At 39.0% G+C, this 19,315-nt stretch overlaps 1 protein-coding gene across 2 annotated transcripts in view; it reads right to left on the bottom strand.

Annotated features, from left to right (window-relative positions):
• Positions 1–19,315, bottom strand: part of smg1 (SMG1 nonsense mediated mRNA decay associated PI3K related kinase) — a 136,554-nt gene that overhangs the window by 91,235 nt on the left and 26,004 nt on the right. For both annotated transcript variants that reach the window (XM_072268804.1, XM_072268805.1), the window contains exons 2-9: positions 17,300–17,463; positions 4,377–4,529; positions 4,013–4,149; positions 3,718–3,776; positions 1,552–1,765; positions 1,099–1,224; positions 944–1,016; positions 585–682 (exon numbers count right to left, since the gene is read on the bottom strand). In XM_072268804.1, coding sequence (XP_072124905.1) covers positions 585–682; positions 944–1,016; positions 1,099–1,224; positions 1,552–1,765; positions 3,718–3,776; positions 4,013–4,149; positions 4,377–4,529; positions 17,300–17,463 — 1,024 coding nt within the window. The remainder of the gene's footprint in view (positions 1–584; positions 683–943; positions 1,017–1,098; positions 1,225–1,551; positions 1,766–3,717; positions 3,777–4,012; positions 4,150–4,376; positions 4,530–17,299; positions 17,464–19,315) is intronic.

Here is a 19,315-nt window from a genome sequence, read left to right as displayed (position 1 = left end):
ACAGACACAAAAAACCTATTTAAGATCTCCCCCATTTCCTTTGGTTCCGCACAAAGCCGACCACTCTGATCTTCAAGAGGACCAATTTTATCCCTTACAATCCTTTTGCTCTTAATATACTTGTAAAAGCTCTTTGGCTTATCCTTCACTTTGACTGCCAAGAATCTCATGTCTTCTTTTAGCCCTCTTGATTTCTTCCTTAAGTATTTTCTTGCACTTCTTATACTCCTCAAGCACCTGATTTACCCCGTTTCCTATACATGTCATACAACTCCCTCTTCTTCTTTATCAGAGTTGCAATATCCCTTGAGAACCAAGGTTCCTTATTCCTATTCAATTTGCCTTTAATCCTGACAGGAACATACAAACTCTGCACTCTCAAAACTTCCCCTTTGAAGGCTTCCCACCTACCAATCACATCTTTACTTATTTATTAGTAAATAAAGCCCATAAGACAACATCCACTGCCAAATCTTCATATGTCCCATAAGTTACTTCTGAAAAAAAAACTCCCAAAGGTTCATAAGACATGACCTCCCACAAATCTCATTTTCACACTTTAAATTTATATATGTCCACTCTACCTCAGCATAAGCTTCCATATCTTCCAAAAACTGTCCAAGAAGGGTAGTAGAAAATCCAAGATCAGCGACCCAGAATTGTTCCAAGCACTGCAGCCAACCTTTGGGATGAATAAAACACCTTAAAATTTTCTCAACACTAACAATTCCAGTACATAACTGAAATGAAATACAATTGATTAACTTGAACTGAATGTTTTATTTTTCTTATTTTTTTAAAAAATACAGGTTACACAATTATGGACTTTATCTTATCAAAGCCATCTTGAAACTAGCATTTTTAGCAAAGTTATTCTCTTCATAAAAAAGTTGATAGGTAATAATCCAATAATGAACTACTTTAGTAAATAAAATTAACTTACCTGATACCTGCTGTGTAAGGGATTGCTTCTGAGTGTGATCTATATGCCAACCAACGAGTATATCTACTGTGTCCTTTTAAATTCAAAAGCATCATTATTAATTTGTAGCTAAACTTGCCAGAATATTTAAAAGTAATTTATTTCATTATCCTTACCCTAAAGTTGGTACTAAATATATGGGGATAACAACGTGCCACTAATAAAATACATTTCACACACTGGCACAGTAGCTCCGGTGTATCCACATTTTCCAGAACAGTCTGTAGGCTAATCATCACCAACTAGGGAGGAAAAAAAGCTTATTTAATTTCAACTGAAATAAATGCTATTTTATATCACAAGTACATTTGGAACTAAAGATGATACATTTCCACTTTCCATGCTTTTTGGAAATTCTAGTGTACAGTAAGTTTTCAGTGAACATGACACTCAATTCTTCGTAAAATTCAATTATTGCAATAACCCGTTACATCTCTGAACACACTTCCCCAATGCGAAACATCAAAAACAAAGATAGTACATGATTAGAAATTAGTTTTTACAATAAAGTGAACGTTTCAAAGAATTTAGCACTTTATACAAATTAAATTTTAAAATGAAAAGCTAACCTGCATTACAGATGAAAATGCCTTCTTTTCCCCTGCAGTTTCCAGTGCTTTGTAGGTAGCACACAAGTATAGAAGTTTTACCTCATCTTTGGTGGAAGAACTAAACTTGCTAAAAATCCACTTAAAGATCTTCTCAGCCTCATAACTTAAAGATACACACAGCAAGCCAAGGCAACAAGCTCCTTCTTGTCGTAGTTCATGGAGTAGCTTACTACTGTTAGTGACAAGTTAAAGAATATTAATACCCTATGTATAAATGAATTAATAAATCAGACATTGATACAGTATGCCAGTAGCAGCTATCTATAAACGATTGTTTTTAACCACTTAACATAAATTAACAAACTAGAATAATTTTCCCATTTGAGAGATGGGGAATTGACAATGTTCTTAATTATGACAGATTTGCACAACAGCAACTTAGCCTATGAATTCTTCTGCACTTTCCAAACAGGAAATAAACATTCAAACAATTCACAATTTAGTTTGTATCCTTTTTTTTCCCATGAAGAAAGTTTTAATCATTTATTGAGGGTCTACCCATTATACTCCACAAATTATACAAAGATAGAATTTTTTGTTGGATAAAAATATACAGCAATAAATGATATAGTTTAAGGTCCCAATTTCAGATGCTATGCTGTGAAGCAATGCAGAAATAAAAAAATAAGATCAAAACTTCAGAATCAGGTTTAATATCAATGGCATGTGTTGTAAAATTTGTTGTTTTGCAGAACATTGAAATATATGGTGAGGTGAGGGCCTCCATCGGTCAGAATTGACCATGGATTTTGCATCCTAATCATCTAGATACACAAGTTTGAGCAGTACGATATGGAGAGCAAGCTACTGTCCATGTGGCAAGCTTTCCCTTTCCACGCAACGGATGAACCCAAAGGAATGGCAGAGACCGATACAGCTTGAAACCAGCAGCATTGCAAGAATTGCCAGTCAGCATTGAACTCAATGTAGGACTGCCTTCGGGGTTTACTCCCCAAGCCCTCCCCATGAGTGTGTATAGCCACAAGGCAGCGGAGGTTTGAGATTGGAGTTTTCCTTCTCCTAGATGAGCTGCCAACTACAGCTAACAAGCCGCATCTGCCCAAAATATATAATAATAAAAACTATAAAATACAAGCAATATATACAATTAAATAGGTAGTGCAAAAAGAAAAAAAGTGAACTTATTCAGCACTCATCATTTAATTGATCAATTGAAGATACTTACCTGATTCAGAGCATCAAAATTTTACATAAAACTAATATTTGCATCACTTTCAGTTCAGTCTTCTCTCACATCAGCACACATATCCTGCACTAAACAAGTTATAGGAAACCAAAAATCCATCTGATAAATTCAAAGCAAACAATTTTAAGACTAACTCTGAGATAAACTTTAATACAAAGTAAAGGTGGCATATGGCATACTTCCTTTATAGGTCAGAGCAAATAACATAAAAGTTGGGCAACACGCTGGAGGAACTCAGCAGGTCGGGCTGCATCCGACCTGCTGAGTTCCTCCAGCGTGTTGCTTTGACCCCAGCATCTGCAGAGTATTTTGTGTTTATAAAAGTTGGGACATTATCTTACATATTTCAAAACACTGAGTTTTGAGTGCAAATGTGGTCACAACTCTGCAAGAACTATGTGATTGGACTGAAGAGAATGCTGAGGAGATTCACTAGAATGAGGACTTCAGTTATTGGGAAAGAATCAATACGCTGGTCTATTTCTCCTTTGAGCAAAAGGGACAGCAGGTTGAAATTAAGTGGGTACATTAATAGGATAAAGTCAGTCAAAATCTTTTCTCTCCCCCCCTACAGTAAGGGTATAAAAACATCGGTTTGAAGCAAGTGTGAGAAGTTTTAAGGGAATCTGGAAAAGTGCAATAAGACCAACCCTCAATAAGAGGTGGTGAGATACAATATTACCTTTAAGAGGCACTTGGACAAATATTCAATAGGGGAGGCAGAGAAGTATATAATCCTAATGTGCGCATACAGAATTAGTGTGGAAGGACTAGCATGGTCCACATGGTCATGGTAAGCAAAGGGTCATTTGATGCACCATGATTCTATGGCAAGAATCATCTATAAAATTATATTTGTTCGCCTAAAAATTTGCAATACAAACATTAAAATGCTTCAGAGTTTTGTATTTACGTACCTCTCATTGAGCACATCCTGTATTGCACTCAGGGCATTGTCTAACTGCTTAATAAGAACCTGCCAAAAGAAACTCCAATTACTCAAATATGAAGGGATATTTCAATTACCCATATTTGCAAACCTACCATCAACACATACCTGAGCTATTCAACAAAATAGAAAATGCTGTAAATGATTACAAGATCCTGTAGCAACTCTCAAAATGTTAGCATTCTGTGTTGGCCTTTCATTGTGAAAAAAAAACTTGATTTCTTTCAGGATGCCAAAAAATATTTTTCTCCTTTCCAACTCACCACTTTGTTTTCTGGCTGCTGAATAAACTCTCTCAATTGCTTTATTGTAGCCAGCCGACGCTCTCTGTCATCTTCACGGGAAATCCTCCGCAAAAGATTGGACAGTCGAGACTCATCAGAATAAGATAAAGATCGTTCTGAGAAAAAAAATATTTTAAGAAAAAATTGAATAAAACGAAATGAAGTGAAGATAACGGATTAGTCTCTATCCAATTCTACCATTTCGATCATGGCGGTTCTGTGCTTTCAACCCCAGTGTTTCCCCACCATCCCCAATTAAGGGTGCACTAAGGGTGCTTTACAGAATACCTTTCTAGGCAAAATTAACATTTATCTGGATATCCAGGTTCTTAAAATTGCTTACCCTGTGATTTCCTCATCTCCTTTGTGGCTAAAGCACGACTCCCATGCTGAATGCTGCTTACATCAGTGGTCACATTGTTAACCCTCAGCTCTTGCCCCAGCGACTTCCGACCATAAGCATTTTCACCAAGTCCTCCATTGACATCGTATCTGCCTGTAAAGAAAATCATATTGGCTCAGATAAGAAAAAAAATGCAGCAACCTTCTTTCTACTGATTTTTGCCATTAAAATTATAGTTGTGCCAAATTGAGATGTACAATACAGCACTCCAAGATTATTCAATTGAACATTAATGATACGGCTTGTAAATCAATCCCACTATATTCTGGGACAGAAAAGTATATCTGCACGCATAGGAATAATGTTTTTTCCCTATGAAACGAATACTCATTGCTGGCATCAGGAACTGTTAACCATCTGTAAAGTTGTTTTCTAAAAGAAACTATTCTTAACAAAGAAGATTCTGCTATAAACAATTTTTAAAAATACCAGATTTTTAATTCTTCTTTCAGGCTTTCAAGACAAATACTGTTATCTCTTGAATTGAAAGTATTGGAACATACAGTACAGCACAGTACAGGCTGCAATGTAATGCCATTATTTTAACCCAATCCAAGATCAATCTAACCCTTCTTTCCCACATTGCACTCCAGTTTTCTTTTATCCATGTGCCTATGCACATGAATGTCTTAAATGTCCCTAATGTATCAGCCTCTACTCTCTTCCTCAGAAGTGTGTTCTGTGCACTTAGCACTGTGTTAAATTTAAAAAGGCACTGGCTGTCCACTCTATCTATGCCCTTTATCTTACACACCTATCAAGTTGTCTCTCATCCTCCTTCACTCCATAAAGAAAACCCTTAGCTCACCCATCCTTTCCTCATTAGACATGTTCTAATCCAGGCAGCATCCTGGTAAATCTCCTCTGCATCCTCCCCTAAAGCTTCCACATCCTTCTAATAATGAGGTGACTGGTCTGAACACAATACTCCAAGTGAGGTCTAAATAGTTTTATAGAGCTGCAACGTTGTGGTTCTTGAACTCAATCACCCAACTAATGGAGGCCAATACACCATATGCCTTCTTAACAACCCTATCAACTTGTGTGGCAGCTTGAAGGGATCTGTGGATGCAGACCACAAGATCCTTCTTTCCTCCACACTGTCAAAAACCCTGGCAATACAAATTCAACTTTGTATCACTTCACACTTGGCAAGGTTGAATTCCAGCTTCAATTCCACCCACCATCTCTCAGCCCATCTGTACATCCCATCAATGCCCCATTGTACTGTATGACGAGCTTCTACACCATCAACATTATCAACCCTCGTTATCAAACTTACTGACCCACCCTTCAACTTCAACATCCAAATTATTTATAAAAATTACTAAGAGCAGGGGTCCCAGAATAGATCCCTGTGGAACCCCTCTAGTCACAGACCTCCAGGCAGAATACACTCCACATCCTCTGTCTTCCATGGGCAAGCTAATTCTACATACATACAAAGTTTCCCTGGATCCCATGCCTCCTGATTTTCTGACCTACCAATGGAAAGCTTGTTGAATGCCTTACTGAATTCCATATACACATTTACTGCCCTATCTTCAATTTGTCACCTCAAAGTAAATCAAGCTCATGATTTCCAATCTGCCTCACTCAAAACTATGCTATCGCTAATCAGCCTGTCCTCCTCCAAATGCTCACAAATCCTGTCTCTAAGAATCCCCTCCATTAGTTTGCCCACTACTGACACAAGGCTCACTCCTCTATAATTCCTTATTATCTTTCCTGAAGAAAGGGAAAACATTTGACACCCTCTAGTACATCTTCTAGTACTACGCCAGTGGCCGAGGATGCAAAGATCATTGCTGGTGATATAAATCTCCTCCTTCACTCCCATAGTAACTTCTATCCAGCCCCGGAGACTTACCTATCCTAACTTTTTTTTAAAAAAAGCTCCAAGACATCCTCTTTCTTAACCTTGATCTGTTCCAGCACATTAAACTATTCCTCACTGACCTCACATTTATCAAGATCCCCCTCACTGAAGCAAAACATTTAATGACCTCCCCAAACTCCTCTGACTCCAGGTATGTTTCTTCTTTCTTCCCTGATCAGTTCCGTCCTCACTCTAGCCATCCTCCTATTCAGACTGACGCAAAATACTCATTTATTTCATCTGCCATCTCCTTGTCCCCTGTTGTTATTTCTCTGGGCTCATTTTCTAGCGGTCCTGTATCCACTCTCATCTTTCTTATTTTTTAAAAACATACTTGAGAAAGCTTTTACTATCCACTTTAATTTTGTTTGCTAGCTTGCTTTCATATTTAATCTTTTCTCTCCTAATGATTCTTTTAGTTGCTCTCTGTTGGGTTTTGAAAGCTTCCCAATCCTCTGTCTTCCAGTAATATTTGCTTTGTTGTATGCCCTCTCTTTTGCTTTTATGCTAGCTTTGACTTCCTTTGTCAGCTACAGTTGTACTATTTTACCATTTGAAAATTTGTTTTTGGAATACATCTATTCTGCATCTTCCTCATTTTCCCCCCAGAAACTCTCACCATTGCTGCTCTGCTGTCAATCCCGCCAGCAGCTCCTCGAATTTACTTGGCCAACTCCTCTCTCATACCACTGCACTTTCTTTTACTCCATTGAAACACTGCTATGTCATTTTACTTTCTTCCTATCAAACTTCAAGTTGAACTCAATCATATTATGATCACTGTCTCCTAAGGGTCTTTTATCTTAAGCTCTCTAATCACTTCCAGTTCACTACATAATGTAAATGTAACTTTGTTGGATCAAATAATGACAGCACAAAAAGATCGTTACTTATCTTTTCACCCGTTTATTTCTTCGAGCTCAGCCGGCAAGTGAACTTGGACCCGACATCAGGGAGAGACCCTTTCTCATCTCCCCGGCGGTTCTACAAGTTCACTGCCTGATGTCAGAATTGTCAGAAGTTATAAGGCCACCGATACAAAAGAACAATCAGTTTGATAACCATTGTGGTCAAGTCAATGGACTATTGATACAAAAGTACAATCAATTTGTTAGACACTCCAGCCACCTTAATTAAAGAAAAGAATGTCCTACCTGGTTTGCTGGAGCCACAACTTAATTACAAAGATAAGAACATCCACCAAATTTATGCTTTAAGAAAGGAATGTTCTGTCTAATTTCCATCAGGTACTGCTTTTTGTCAAAATTAAAAGGTGTGAAAAACCCAGAGACATCTTATGTGGATCTTGGTGAACTTTAACTCTTATCTTGCTCCAAAGAAGGCAGCTGTGAGACGTTATTCAAACACACTGCAGTTACAGACATAGTCAGTACTTAATTCATTGTTTACAGGAATCTGAGAATCCCCCATTCCCTTAAATTTTATCAATAACACCCAATCCAGTATAGCTGATCCACTAGTAGGCGCAACAACAAACTGCTCTAAAAAGCCATCTTGTAGGCATTCAAACTCTCTCTTGAGATCCATTACCAACCTGATTTTCCCAATTGACCTGCACATTGAAATCTCCCATGACTAGCATAACATTGCCCTCTGGTTACATCTTTTCTATTTCTTGTTGTAATCTGTGGTCCCACATCCCAGCTACTGTTGGGAGGCCTGTATATAACCGCCATCAGGGTCCTTTTACCCTTGCAGTTTCTTCACTCAACCCACAAAGATTTAACATCTTCTGATCCTATGTTACATCTTTCTAATGATTTGATGCCATTCTTTACCAGCAGAGCCACTCCACCCTCTGTCTACCTTCCTATCCCTCTGATATAACATTTAACCTTGGACATTCAGCTCCAACTACAACCATCCTTCAGCCACGATTCAGTTATGGCCACAACGTCTAAAAATCTGTAATAGTGCAACAAGTTCATCCACCTTATTTCTTGTACTCCATGCACTGAGATACAACATTGAGTACTGTGTTTGCTACCCCTTTTGATTCTGCACCCCTAATGCACTGATTCTCACCCTGCTGGTTGCAATTTTGTCCTATCACATGCTTGCTCTTCCTGACAGTCTGACTGCATGCTATCTTTGCTTTCTTACTATCCGTCCCATCTCGAGTCCCTTCACTCCAGTTCCCACCCCCACCCCACCAAATTATTTTAAACCCTCTCCAACAGGTCTAACAAACCTTCCCACGAGAATATTGGTGCCCCTCGGGTTCAGGTGCAACCTGTCACTTTTCTACAGGTCATACCTCCCCCAGAATAGATCCCAATGATCCAACAACCTTAAGCCCTGACCCCTGCACCAGCTTCTCTACCATGCATTTATCTGCCAAATCATCCAGTTTCTATACCCTCACTGGCACATGGCACAGGCAGCAATTCAGAAATTACTACCCTAGAAGTCCTGCCTCTCCGCTTTTCACCTAGCTCTCTAAATTCTCTTTTCAGAACCGCTTTGCTTTTCCTTCCCATGTCATTGGTACCAATACGTACCAAGACATCTGGCTGCTCTCCCTCCCTTTCCAAATGTTGCAATCCGAGACATCCTTGACTCTGGCACCTGGGAGGCAACATACTATCCCGGTGTCCTGTTCACGTCCACAGAATCTCTTGCCTGTTCTCCTGACTATTGAGCCCCCATATCACTACCGCTCCTCTCTTCTCCCTCTTTCCTTTCTGCACCACAAATCTATGCTCAGTACTAGCAGTCTGGTTTCTGTGGCATTCCCCTTGAAGGTCATACCCCACAATAGTATCCAAAGTGTTATGCTCATTGAGAGGAATGGCCACAGGGGTGCTTGGTGTTAACTACCTATTCACTTTTCCATTTCTCCTGACAGTCACCCAGTTACTTGCTTTCTGCAACTTCAGCATGACTACTTCCCTACTACTCTGATCGATTATCTTCTCACTCTCCCATACAAGCAGGTCATCCAGCTGCTGCTCCAGACCCCTAGCATGGTCATCAAGGAGCTGCAGCTGGATGCACTTCACGCAGAAGTAGCTCCCTGGGAGACTGAGTCTCTCAGGACACAACACCTGACATGAACACACAACAGCCATTTACTACACTAGGTACAGTGGGAGAGAATAAAAAGGGAACTTTAACAGGTTTACCCAGAGCCAACGCCTCTCTCGAGCTGAAGTCTTTCCCTAATCCTAAGCCTTCAAGTCCTCTCCATGCACTGTTAAAATCCCTTAAGCTCCTTCTTAATTATCTTAGCTGATCTTGTTTCCTAAACTTAAGTATGCTTCCTTCTTCCTTGACTAAATGCTCCATTTCTCTTGTCAACCATGATTCTTTCATCCTACCATCCTTTCCCTGCCTCAAAGGACAAACCTATCTAGAACCCTATGGAAGTGCTCCCTAAAAATCCTTCAGATTTTCAATGTACATTTCCTTGAGAACATCTGTTCTCAATTTATGCTTTCAAGTATCTGCTTAATACCATTGTAATCAGCCCTCCCCCATGAAATACTTTCCCATACTGTCTGCTCCTATTCTTGTCCAAGGCCAGCTAAAGGTCATGGAGCTGTGATCACTCCTGAAATCCTCACCCATCAAGAGTTGTCACCTGACCAGGTTCATTGCCAGGTCTAGATCCAGTATGGCCTCTCCTCTAGTTGGCCCGTACACATATTATCACAACACTTTCCTTGGCATACCCAACAAATTCTGCCCCTTCTACTCCTCTTGCACTAGAGGTACCAATCAAAATGAGGGAAGGTGATTTCTCCTACGACTTCTCCCTGTTAATTTTGTATCTTTCTAAAATTTGCCTACCAACCTGCTCCTAAGCGTCTCTGTTACTATTGGGGGCCTATGAAACTTGCAAAAGCACGATTGCTCCATTGTTGGTTCTGTTACCTGCACAGTCTCAGTAGACCTGCACGACAGATCCCTCGAGTCGCTCTCCCTTTATGTAGCTGTGATATTTTCCCTCATTAGAAGTGTTCTCCCCTACTTCAATTCCCTCCCTCCCTGTCCCTTCTGACCCCAGAAAATCCAGCAGCCATTCCTGCCCTTGTAGCAGCCAAGTCTCTGTAAAGGCCATGCACTGATTTATTTTCAAAGTTCTTCACCTTTGTTCCTAACACTTCTTACATTAAACATTTTTCAACCTATGCAACTGATTACATTTATGCTCTATCCATTGCTTGTCCTTCCTCAGTCTCTTACATATTGCATCTACCTTTACACCAACTGAGAAGGCAAAAGATGGGGGTCTGTGTTTCATGATAAACGTCTTGTCTCACTCTTGCTCCCCTGACATGGAACATCTAATGATTAAGTGCTAACTGTTCTATTTACTAAGAGAGTTTCTCTTCATGATCCTGACTGCAGTGTGCATACTGCCAAAGGCCGATGTTAAGCAAGCACTCAAAATACTGTATGCTGCCATCAACAAACAAGAAACAGCTGATCTTGACAGTTTTCAAATCACTGTCGGGGATTTCAATCAGGCTTATTTGAAGAAGTCTCTCCCCCTTTATCATCAACATACCAACTGCAACACCAGTGGTCCCAACACACCAGAGTACTGTTACACAATCATAGGGGATGCATACCATTCAATCCCTAGACTGCACTTTGGGAAATCTGATCACTTGACTGTTCTCTTACCTGCATCCTGGCAGAGGCTAAAGAATTGCTTCGAGCTGGTGATACACCACAGTTGTCATGGACTTCATGTAGATATAAAAAAAAGCAGTCATAGATCAGTGCGTCCCCACAAAAATCACTCAGAAGCCCTGGATAAACTAAGGGATCTGCAATCTGCTGAGGGTCAGTTTAGTGACGTTCAGGTCTGGTGACCAAGTAAAATATAAGAGGTCCAGGTATGAAATCCGGAACGCCAACTCATCTGCAATTCCAGACTAAATTTGAATCACTGAAAGATGCTCAACAGCTGTGGCAGGGCTTGAGTGCTATCACTTCCTTCGAAGTGAAACCAAGTGACATAAGTAACCATAAGGTTTCACTCTCAGATGAGTTCAATGCCTTTCAAATCTCTTACTATCTCTTCTTTCAGTTAGTCCTGACGAAGTGTCTCAGCCCAAAACGTTGACTGTACTTCTTCCTATAGGTGCTGCCTGGCCTGCTGCATTCCACCAGCATTTTGTGTGTGTTGTCAATGCCTTTCATGCTTATTTTGACCATCAAAACACAGAAGTACCTTCAGGAATTCTCACAGCATTGATGACCCTGTGATACTTCAGAAGGGTGAACCCATGTAAAGCATCTAGTCCAGAAGGGATACCTGGACTAAAAACCTGTGATCAACTGGCAGAAGTTTTCACTGTATTTTTAAACGTCACGCCTTGGCAGCCTGAGGTGCCCATCTCCTTCAAGCAGGCTTCAATTACACCAGTGCCCAAGAAGAACATGGAAACCTCCCTCAAGATTATCATCCAGCAGTATTTATATCCACAGAAACGAAGAGTTCTGAGAGGTTGGTGACCAAACATATCAGTCGCTACCTGAGAAGCGACTTAGATCCACTCTAATTTGCCTTTCACCACCACAGGTTCACATCAGATGCAATCATTAACTCTTCACTTACTACAGTTCTGCATTCAATACTATTAACCCCTCAAAACAAATCAATTTGCTTCAAGACCTCGGCCTCAATGCCTACTTGTGCAACTGAATCCTCAATTTCCTCACTTGCAGACCCTAGTCAGTTCAGATTGGCAACATCCACAATCACCATTAACACTGGTGCACTTCAAGTTTGTATGATTAGTTCCCTGCTCTACTCGCTTTATACTTATGACTGTGAGGCCAAGCAAAACTTCAATGCCAGATTTAAGTTTGCTGACAACACCACTGTCATTGGCCAAAGCAGCATATAGGAGGTAGATAAGGTATCTGGCTGACTGATGACAACTCTCATCCAATGTCAGCAAGACAAGGGAGCTGCTTACTGACTTCAGGAAGAGAAAACTGATGTCCAAGAGCCAGTCCTCATTGGAGGATCAGATGTGAAGAGGGTCAGCAACTTTAAATTCCTTAGTGTTATCATTTCAGAGGACCCAGGTCCAGCATAGCATGCAAGTGCCATTACAAAGTACATGGCAACGCCTCTACTTCCTTAGAAGTTTGCGAAGATTCAATATGTCATCTAAAACTTTGACAAACTCTTATAGATGTGAGGTGAAGAGTATTGACTGGTTGCATCAAGGCCTAGTATGGAAACACCAAATGTACAGAAAAGCCTACAAAAAGTACTGGATACAGCCTAAGCCATCATGGATAAACCCCTCAACCAGCAGGTTCTTGAACCAGAGGGATAACTTCACTCACCCCATCACTGAACTGTTCCCACAAACTATGGACTCACTTTCAAGAACTATCTCATGTTCTCAGTATTTATTGCTTAGTTACTATTCTTTTTCTCTCTTTTCACATTTGCAGAATTTGTTGTCCTTTGCACATTGGTTGTTTGTCCTTCTTGGGTTGTTTCTATTGTGTTCCTTGTACTTTCTGTAAATGCCCACAAGAAAATGAATCTCAGATTGTATATGGGTGACATATACATACACTTTAATAAATTTATTTTGCACTTTGCTCCATCATCTGAACCACCACTGGTCGCCATCCTCCTACAAACTTATCTTAAACATCCCCTCGATCTGTATCTGCCATTGTTCCAAACAGAAACTTAATAGAAACATGTATTATCAATTCGGTCTACTTCCATAAAATGCCTTACTGCAAAAAAAAAAGCAAATGAGATTTATTTTCATGCGTGGAACTTAAAAAAGCCAAGGTAGAAGCAAGCTGTTATACTTCAGGAGGGATTCATATTTAAAAGCACAGCTTGTTCTGCTGGTGACAAACTATTAGAAAAGAGTATAAACTAGCCTGAATCCAGGTTCTGGTGAACAAAAGCAAGACAGCTGACATTACTAGAGGAAAAAAAAATAGTAGAACTGGGTCGGCAAGAAAACAGTTTTTCAGATGACATTGAGTTTGTATATTATTTACTCAGCATAAAAACTCACTGAGTTTTAAATGAATTCAGTCTGATCCATATTTCTAGTATGCATACATCGACTGCAAACATTCAGTCCTAATCCTAACAAATAGCTTAAATGTTGTGCTCTTCAGAGATGGAGGGTTTAGTTGACACAAGGTGGCAGGTTTAATCCAAGTTAGATTGTTTCATGCTGAATATGCAGCATGTGAAGTGTGGGATTCTCCAACAAATAAAATAAAACAGATCTAAAACAAAAATAACCTGGAGGGCACTTCATGTCATAAATAATAAAAATTAATCTCAAATTGCATCCTCTCAGCCAAATCAAACACAATTAATTCAATTTTAAATATTTCAATCATTTAAGAGTTTAAAGTGTAACTAACAGTGAAGCTGGGGAAAATCAATAAACAGAAAAGGTTAGAAATTTGATGGAGGGTCTTAAACTTGAAGCACAAACTTTCTCCTTCCACTGATGTTGCCTACCTAACCTGAGTACGCACAGCATCAACATTTGTGCAGAACATGACTCTACATCATGTCCCCTTCTACCAATGTTGTGATCTGGCTTGCCCACGTAAAGCAGTTATGTCTGCAGGGCTCTGTTTGCACTCAGGATCGAACCACTTAGGACCCACATGTACTGATCAATTTGCGAAGCATGCTGTTGTAATTCAGGTAAGAACATCATGCTTCATGGTGGGAGTTGGCACAACCTGCAGTCAGCAATATCCAAACCAGTGTGTTACTGAATAACAACGTTATGATTCTTTTTAATATCAGATCTTTGCCCGAGATCCGATGCAGACCCCTGGATTAGAATTTTATAAAATAGTAGTCCAGTTATGTCACAAACATAATGCAGCCAAAGCATCTTTTCCAGCATTATTTTATTGGAATCACTTAACCCGAAATTCTCTTTATAAGTACTATTCTACACATTTTTTTGAGCAGTATAGCTGGAATAGGCAGAAAAGTTGTAGGGAGTTCTTTAAATGGCAAGCTTTTACATGTTATGCAGAACTTCAAAACTGAGATTTGCAATCTGTGTCTGCCTGTGTGGCTATGTCACATCATTGCTTCCTTATACCAACTTGGCTTAAGCTGAAACAACAAGAATTCTGCAGATGCTGGAAATTCAAGCAACACACATAAAAGTTGCTGGTGAACGCAGCAGGCCAGGCAGCATCTCTAGGAAGAGGTGCAGTCGATGTTTCAGGCCGAGACCCTTCGTCAGGCTTAAGCTGAAGGTGGCATTCTGGTTATTCATCTCAACAGTTGGTTACTGTAAATATTCCAGCAATGGTTTCAGGCTTCATTTGAAATAGTCTGGGTATCTAATGGGATTAATAGTTCTCACCTTAAAAGAATTGCTGCTTCACCATATTTTCTATTACAACATAACAAAACAATTAAGCTTAATACTGCAATACCCAGTACATTGCATATTGTAACCCATACTAAAGAATGTGGGCACACAGGCAAGGTAATAATCAAATTTAAACTCTGCCTCTGAATGAAAGGACACATTTCTTTCACATTGGCAGGAGAGATCATTGTACAACTCTGTTGCTCATGTAGACATTGCCAAAGTAACAGTTAACTATAAAACCAGAGTAGCTATTTCATCAGTGGCCCTTCATTACTGAAGTGGGAAAAACATAGCTTCCACCCCAGATAGAAAATAATACAATAATCTGGCATTACATTTACAATGTTCTGAGTAAAGATGCACAAAACAAGTGATTTAATATCAGAGTCAATTTGCTTAAGTCTATAATCCTGGAAACATTCTGCAACAAAACTGATTCAATTCTGAGGAGGTAACCAAGCCTGGAGACTGTGGATAGCAGACATAGCCTCCATGGATGTTAAGGCCTTTGACATGGTAGGCTGGTCAAGAATTTGGAGACCATGGGATATAGGGCAAGCTAGCAAATTGGATTCCAAAAGTGGCTTGGTGATAGGAGGTACAGGATGGTGATGGACAGTTTCTTATCTGATTGGAAGTCTGAAATTACTGAAAGTACTAAAAAAAATTGGTTCCAGACCTTTATGTTTGTGGCATACATTAACAATTTAGTCAAGAATTAGGGGTATAAGTAAGCTTGCAGATGACAAAACTGCCATTGGGGATAGTGACTGAAGTTGTCCCAGACTATAGCAGGAAAAGATCAGATGGAAAATTGAGTAGAGTTTTGTCCCAGGTGCAAAGTGATACGTTTTGGGAAGGCAAATAACAGTTGAATACAATGACTGGTAGCACCCAAGGAAGTATTAATGTACAGAGTGACCATGGGGTAGAAGTCCATAAATCTATGGAAGTGACAACAGTGGCAACATAGGTGGTTAAGTTTGATTTTTTTTTAATGAGGTCAACACCGTTCATAGAAATATAAACAATTTCCCAATAAATTAAAAATTGAAACTGCAGTAGCTGACATATAACACTTGAGAGAGGTAGCCTCAAAGTCTTCACACCTAAATAAACTATTATTTGTGCACAAGAAACTACTTAGTATAGTAACTTGGGGGTGGGAGAAAGAGGGTTGGGTTTGTGATACCTCTGTATTCTGCAAACTATTTCTCTGCTTGAACAAAGTGTGAGAGAGGGAGAGTGTGAGTGTGTGCAAGAGACAATGATGTCAGTGTAGAAGACATTCTCTCAAATACATACAAAATTGGTCATGGCAATGCTGATGCCATAAATATTAAGGATTGGTATCTGTTTGTATCCATGATTTCTGGATAAATATTACTGTAAGCAAGTGGTGGAGGAATATACTACATCTATTGTAAATACAATGGATAACAACTCCGGAGTACAGTATAGCACAGGTGATGTGAACTCTAGTTAGTTCCGTTTGATTCATTCCAATTAATGTTAAGACTGCTGCTTCTGTCTATAAACTCTCATTATCTTTTGTGGTCTGAATGAAAACCTACAAATGAATGCTGTCTTCATTATTACCCATAGGTTTGCTTCTAAATAAATCATTGCCTACCCTGAGAGTGCTTTTTGTGAAAAGAAAGTTTAGAAGCTAGCACAAAGGCAATCATTTCAATGCAGATAATTCTCCACATTAACTTCACTTCAGCCACTTGACGTCAAGGGAACACCAAGTTTCAGAGCATAAATTATATGGAGAAAATATTGTTAGTTTATATCTACATGACATCTTTAATGTAAAATGAAGTCCAAAATATCTCTCAAATTATAAAAATCAAAAATCAGTACCTAAAAATTAAGGAGGATGATTGAATTAAAAAAAAGGTGGCAAGACAAGTGGGAGCATAGATTTGTAAGAATTAAAAGGAGCACGCCCTGGTTAATATTAATCTTAGGAAATCCCCCTCTCATCTCTGGAGACCATGAACTACAAGATACTTTTATTGCTTAATGTGTCAAAACCTCGTGGGTATCATGCTCTTTAGTAAAAAAAAAGCCTCAAGTATCAATTCCTATGAAAACACACGTTCCTTGATGCCAGTTGACATTGCATAATGAAAATATGTAAATTCCCACGGTCAAACTTGCTCATTTAAAACCTACAAATGCACACAAGGAAACAATCTACAATCCAAAATGATCCCTATTGCAAAAGGTAGGAAAGTTTTCTCTCCCAACTAACTCCTGCAGCCAATTCTCTGCTGCTTCAAATTAGGAGAAGCATTATTTCCTGTTACAAAAGTTTGAATTACTTTGTTCCTTTGTTCACATTTTCATTACACTATTCTCATTTCACAGTACGCCAATTTGAAAGTGCAGCAGATTATTTTTCTTTAAAGGTCAAGTTCCATGAAATTAATCTGTGCATTCACTAAATAACTTAAAAATGTACTTAATAGAAACATCACAATGTACTTGGAGAAAAAAAATCTTAACTTACACAAAAAATATTGTAAAACAAAATTCAATGGTGCAATATAGGCATAGAGTGGAAAACAGCTGAAGCTTTAAGCTGGCCTTACCCCCTTCTTCATTTTGAAATCCAGCAAGGATTCGAATGTCATCATGTCTATGTCGAGACACACTGGCAGAACTGGTAGAATGCAATCCGTATGAGGCAGAATTGCCCCGATCCCTGGCCAAAGGATACTTTAAATTGTCTTGATCGGCTGTAGCAATGTCAATCCTAAAGTGTCAAAAACAATAAAAATGTGGGAACAGGCACAGTAGTGGTTATAATACTGCCTTGCAATTAAGTTTTTTTACAACTAATTATGAACTTGGTCATTTTAAAGTAAAACCACTGTAAATATCCAATGGAGAAGTATATCCAAGGAGCGCAAGAAGCCATGCAACCTCTCATTTGGTTGCCAAATTGACTCATTTAATATATTCAGGAGAACTAGAATATAAAGCAAAGAAGTAATGCTATTTCAATATTTTTATTAATTTCCACATAGAAGAGTACATGATATATATTATAAATCAAAAAAGATAGAATAGTACCGAATACATTATACTTAAGTCACACTTACAATCACAGTACCCCATATTCATAAACAAACACATAAATTAAATTAAATTGTAACACTGAAATAAGGAAGTAATGCTGAGTCAATATGTAAGTAATACAAGTAAGGCAGTAGTCAGTCTACATATGGAGTATTTGTGAGCAATTTTGGACCCTTATCCAAGGAAGAGTGTGCTGGCATCGGATAGGCTCCAGAGAAGGTTCACTAGAGCGATCAAAGGAATGAACGGGTTAATGTATGATATGTGTTTGATGGCTCTGGGCCAGATTACGCTGGTGTTTAAAATAACGAGGTACGATCTAATTGAAATCAATTTAATATTGAAAGGCCTAGATCGAGCGGCCAGGGAGAAGATATTTCCTATAGTGGGGGAGTCTAGGACCAAGTTTAATTATCATTCAACTGTACATGAATATAGCCAGTGAGACAGTGTTCCTCTGGGGCCATGGTGCAAAGCGCACTACCAACAGCACACTGCGCATGGCACAAATGGTTATGATTTCAGGAAAAAAAAACAATATATGGCCCAAGCTCCTGTATAGTACGACTAGACTGATGGTAGAGGATACAGCTTCAGCATACAAGGACATCTGTTTAGAATAGTGATGAGGAGGAATTTGTTTAGCCAAAGGGCGGTGAATTCATTGCCACAGATGGCTCTAGAGACCAAGTCATAGGTTCTTGATTAGTAAGGGCATCAAAGGTAACAGGGAGAAGGCAGGAGGATGGGGTTGAGATGGATAATAAACCAGTCAGGATCAAATGGTGAACCAGACTTGAAGGATCGAATGGCCTAATCTTGCCTGTATGTCTTATCATCACAAATGATCTGATTGCAACCTCAACTCAATATTCAAAGACCATTTCCAATTTTTACAGATCAGCTAAATTTGATGATCCAAATTCTTTTTTTCTTGATAACCAACTTCCTCATTTGTGTCATCAGCAAGTTTAGCAGCCTAACATCAATTTTTATGCGAGTCACTTATACGCATGCAAAAAACCAGAGCCTCAGCAATGATCCCTTATTACACTGTGCCAACCAGAAAAAGATCCATTTATGCTTACTCAGTTTCTGTTAGCCTGCCCATCTTCTATCACTTCTTACACTATGACCTATTACTTTCTGCAATAAACACTTTCAAATGCTTTCTGGAAATCTAAGTACAGTATGTCCACCTATTCTCCGTTATTCACAGCAAATTACTTCTTCAAAGAACTAATAAATTAGTTAAACAATTTCCCTTTCACGAATTACAAATCTGCCTTAAAGTACACATCTATTAACATTTTAAATAATAGTTTCTATCAATGACTCAATGATGGATGCTGTTTAATGGCCTGTATTGTGTCGACTTTCCTTTTTGAATAAAGGAGTTACATTTACTATTTCCAACCTAATAGAACCTTCCTCAAATCTAGGTAATTTTGAAAAATTATACCACAATGCATTAACCACAGTATCTCAGTTACTTTAAAAAAAAGACCCAAATTACCAAACCTGCA

Source organism: Mobula birostris, chromosome 9 (assembly GCF_030028105.1).
Source record: "Mobula birostris isolate sMobBir1 chromosome 9, sMobBir1.hap1, whole genome shotgun sequence".
Classification (NCBI taxonomy): domain Eukaryota; kingdom Metazoa; phylum Chordata; class Chondrichthyes; order Myliobatiformes; family Myliobatidae; genus Mobula; species Mobula birostris.
This window is presented reverse-complemented; position numbering and strand designations above follow the sequence as displayed.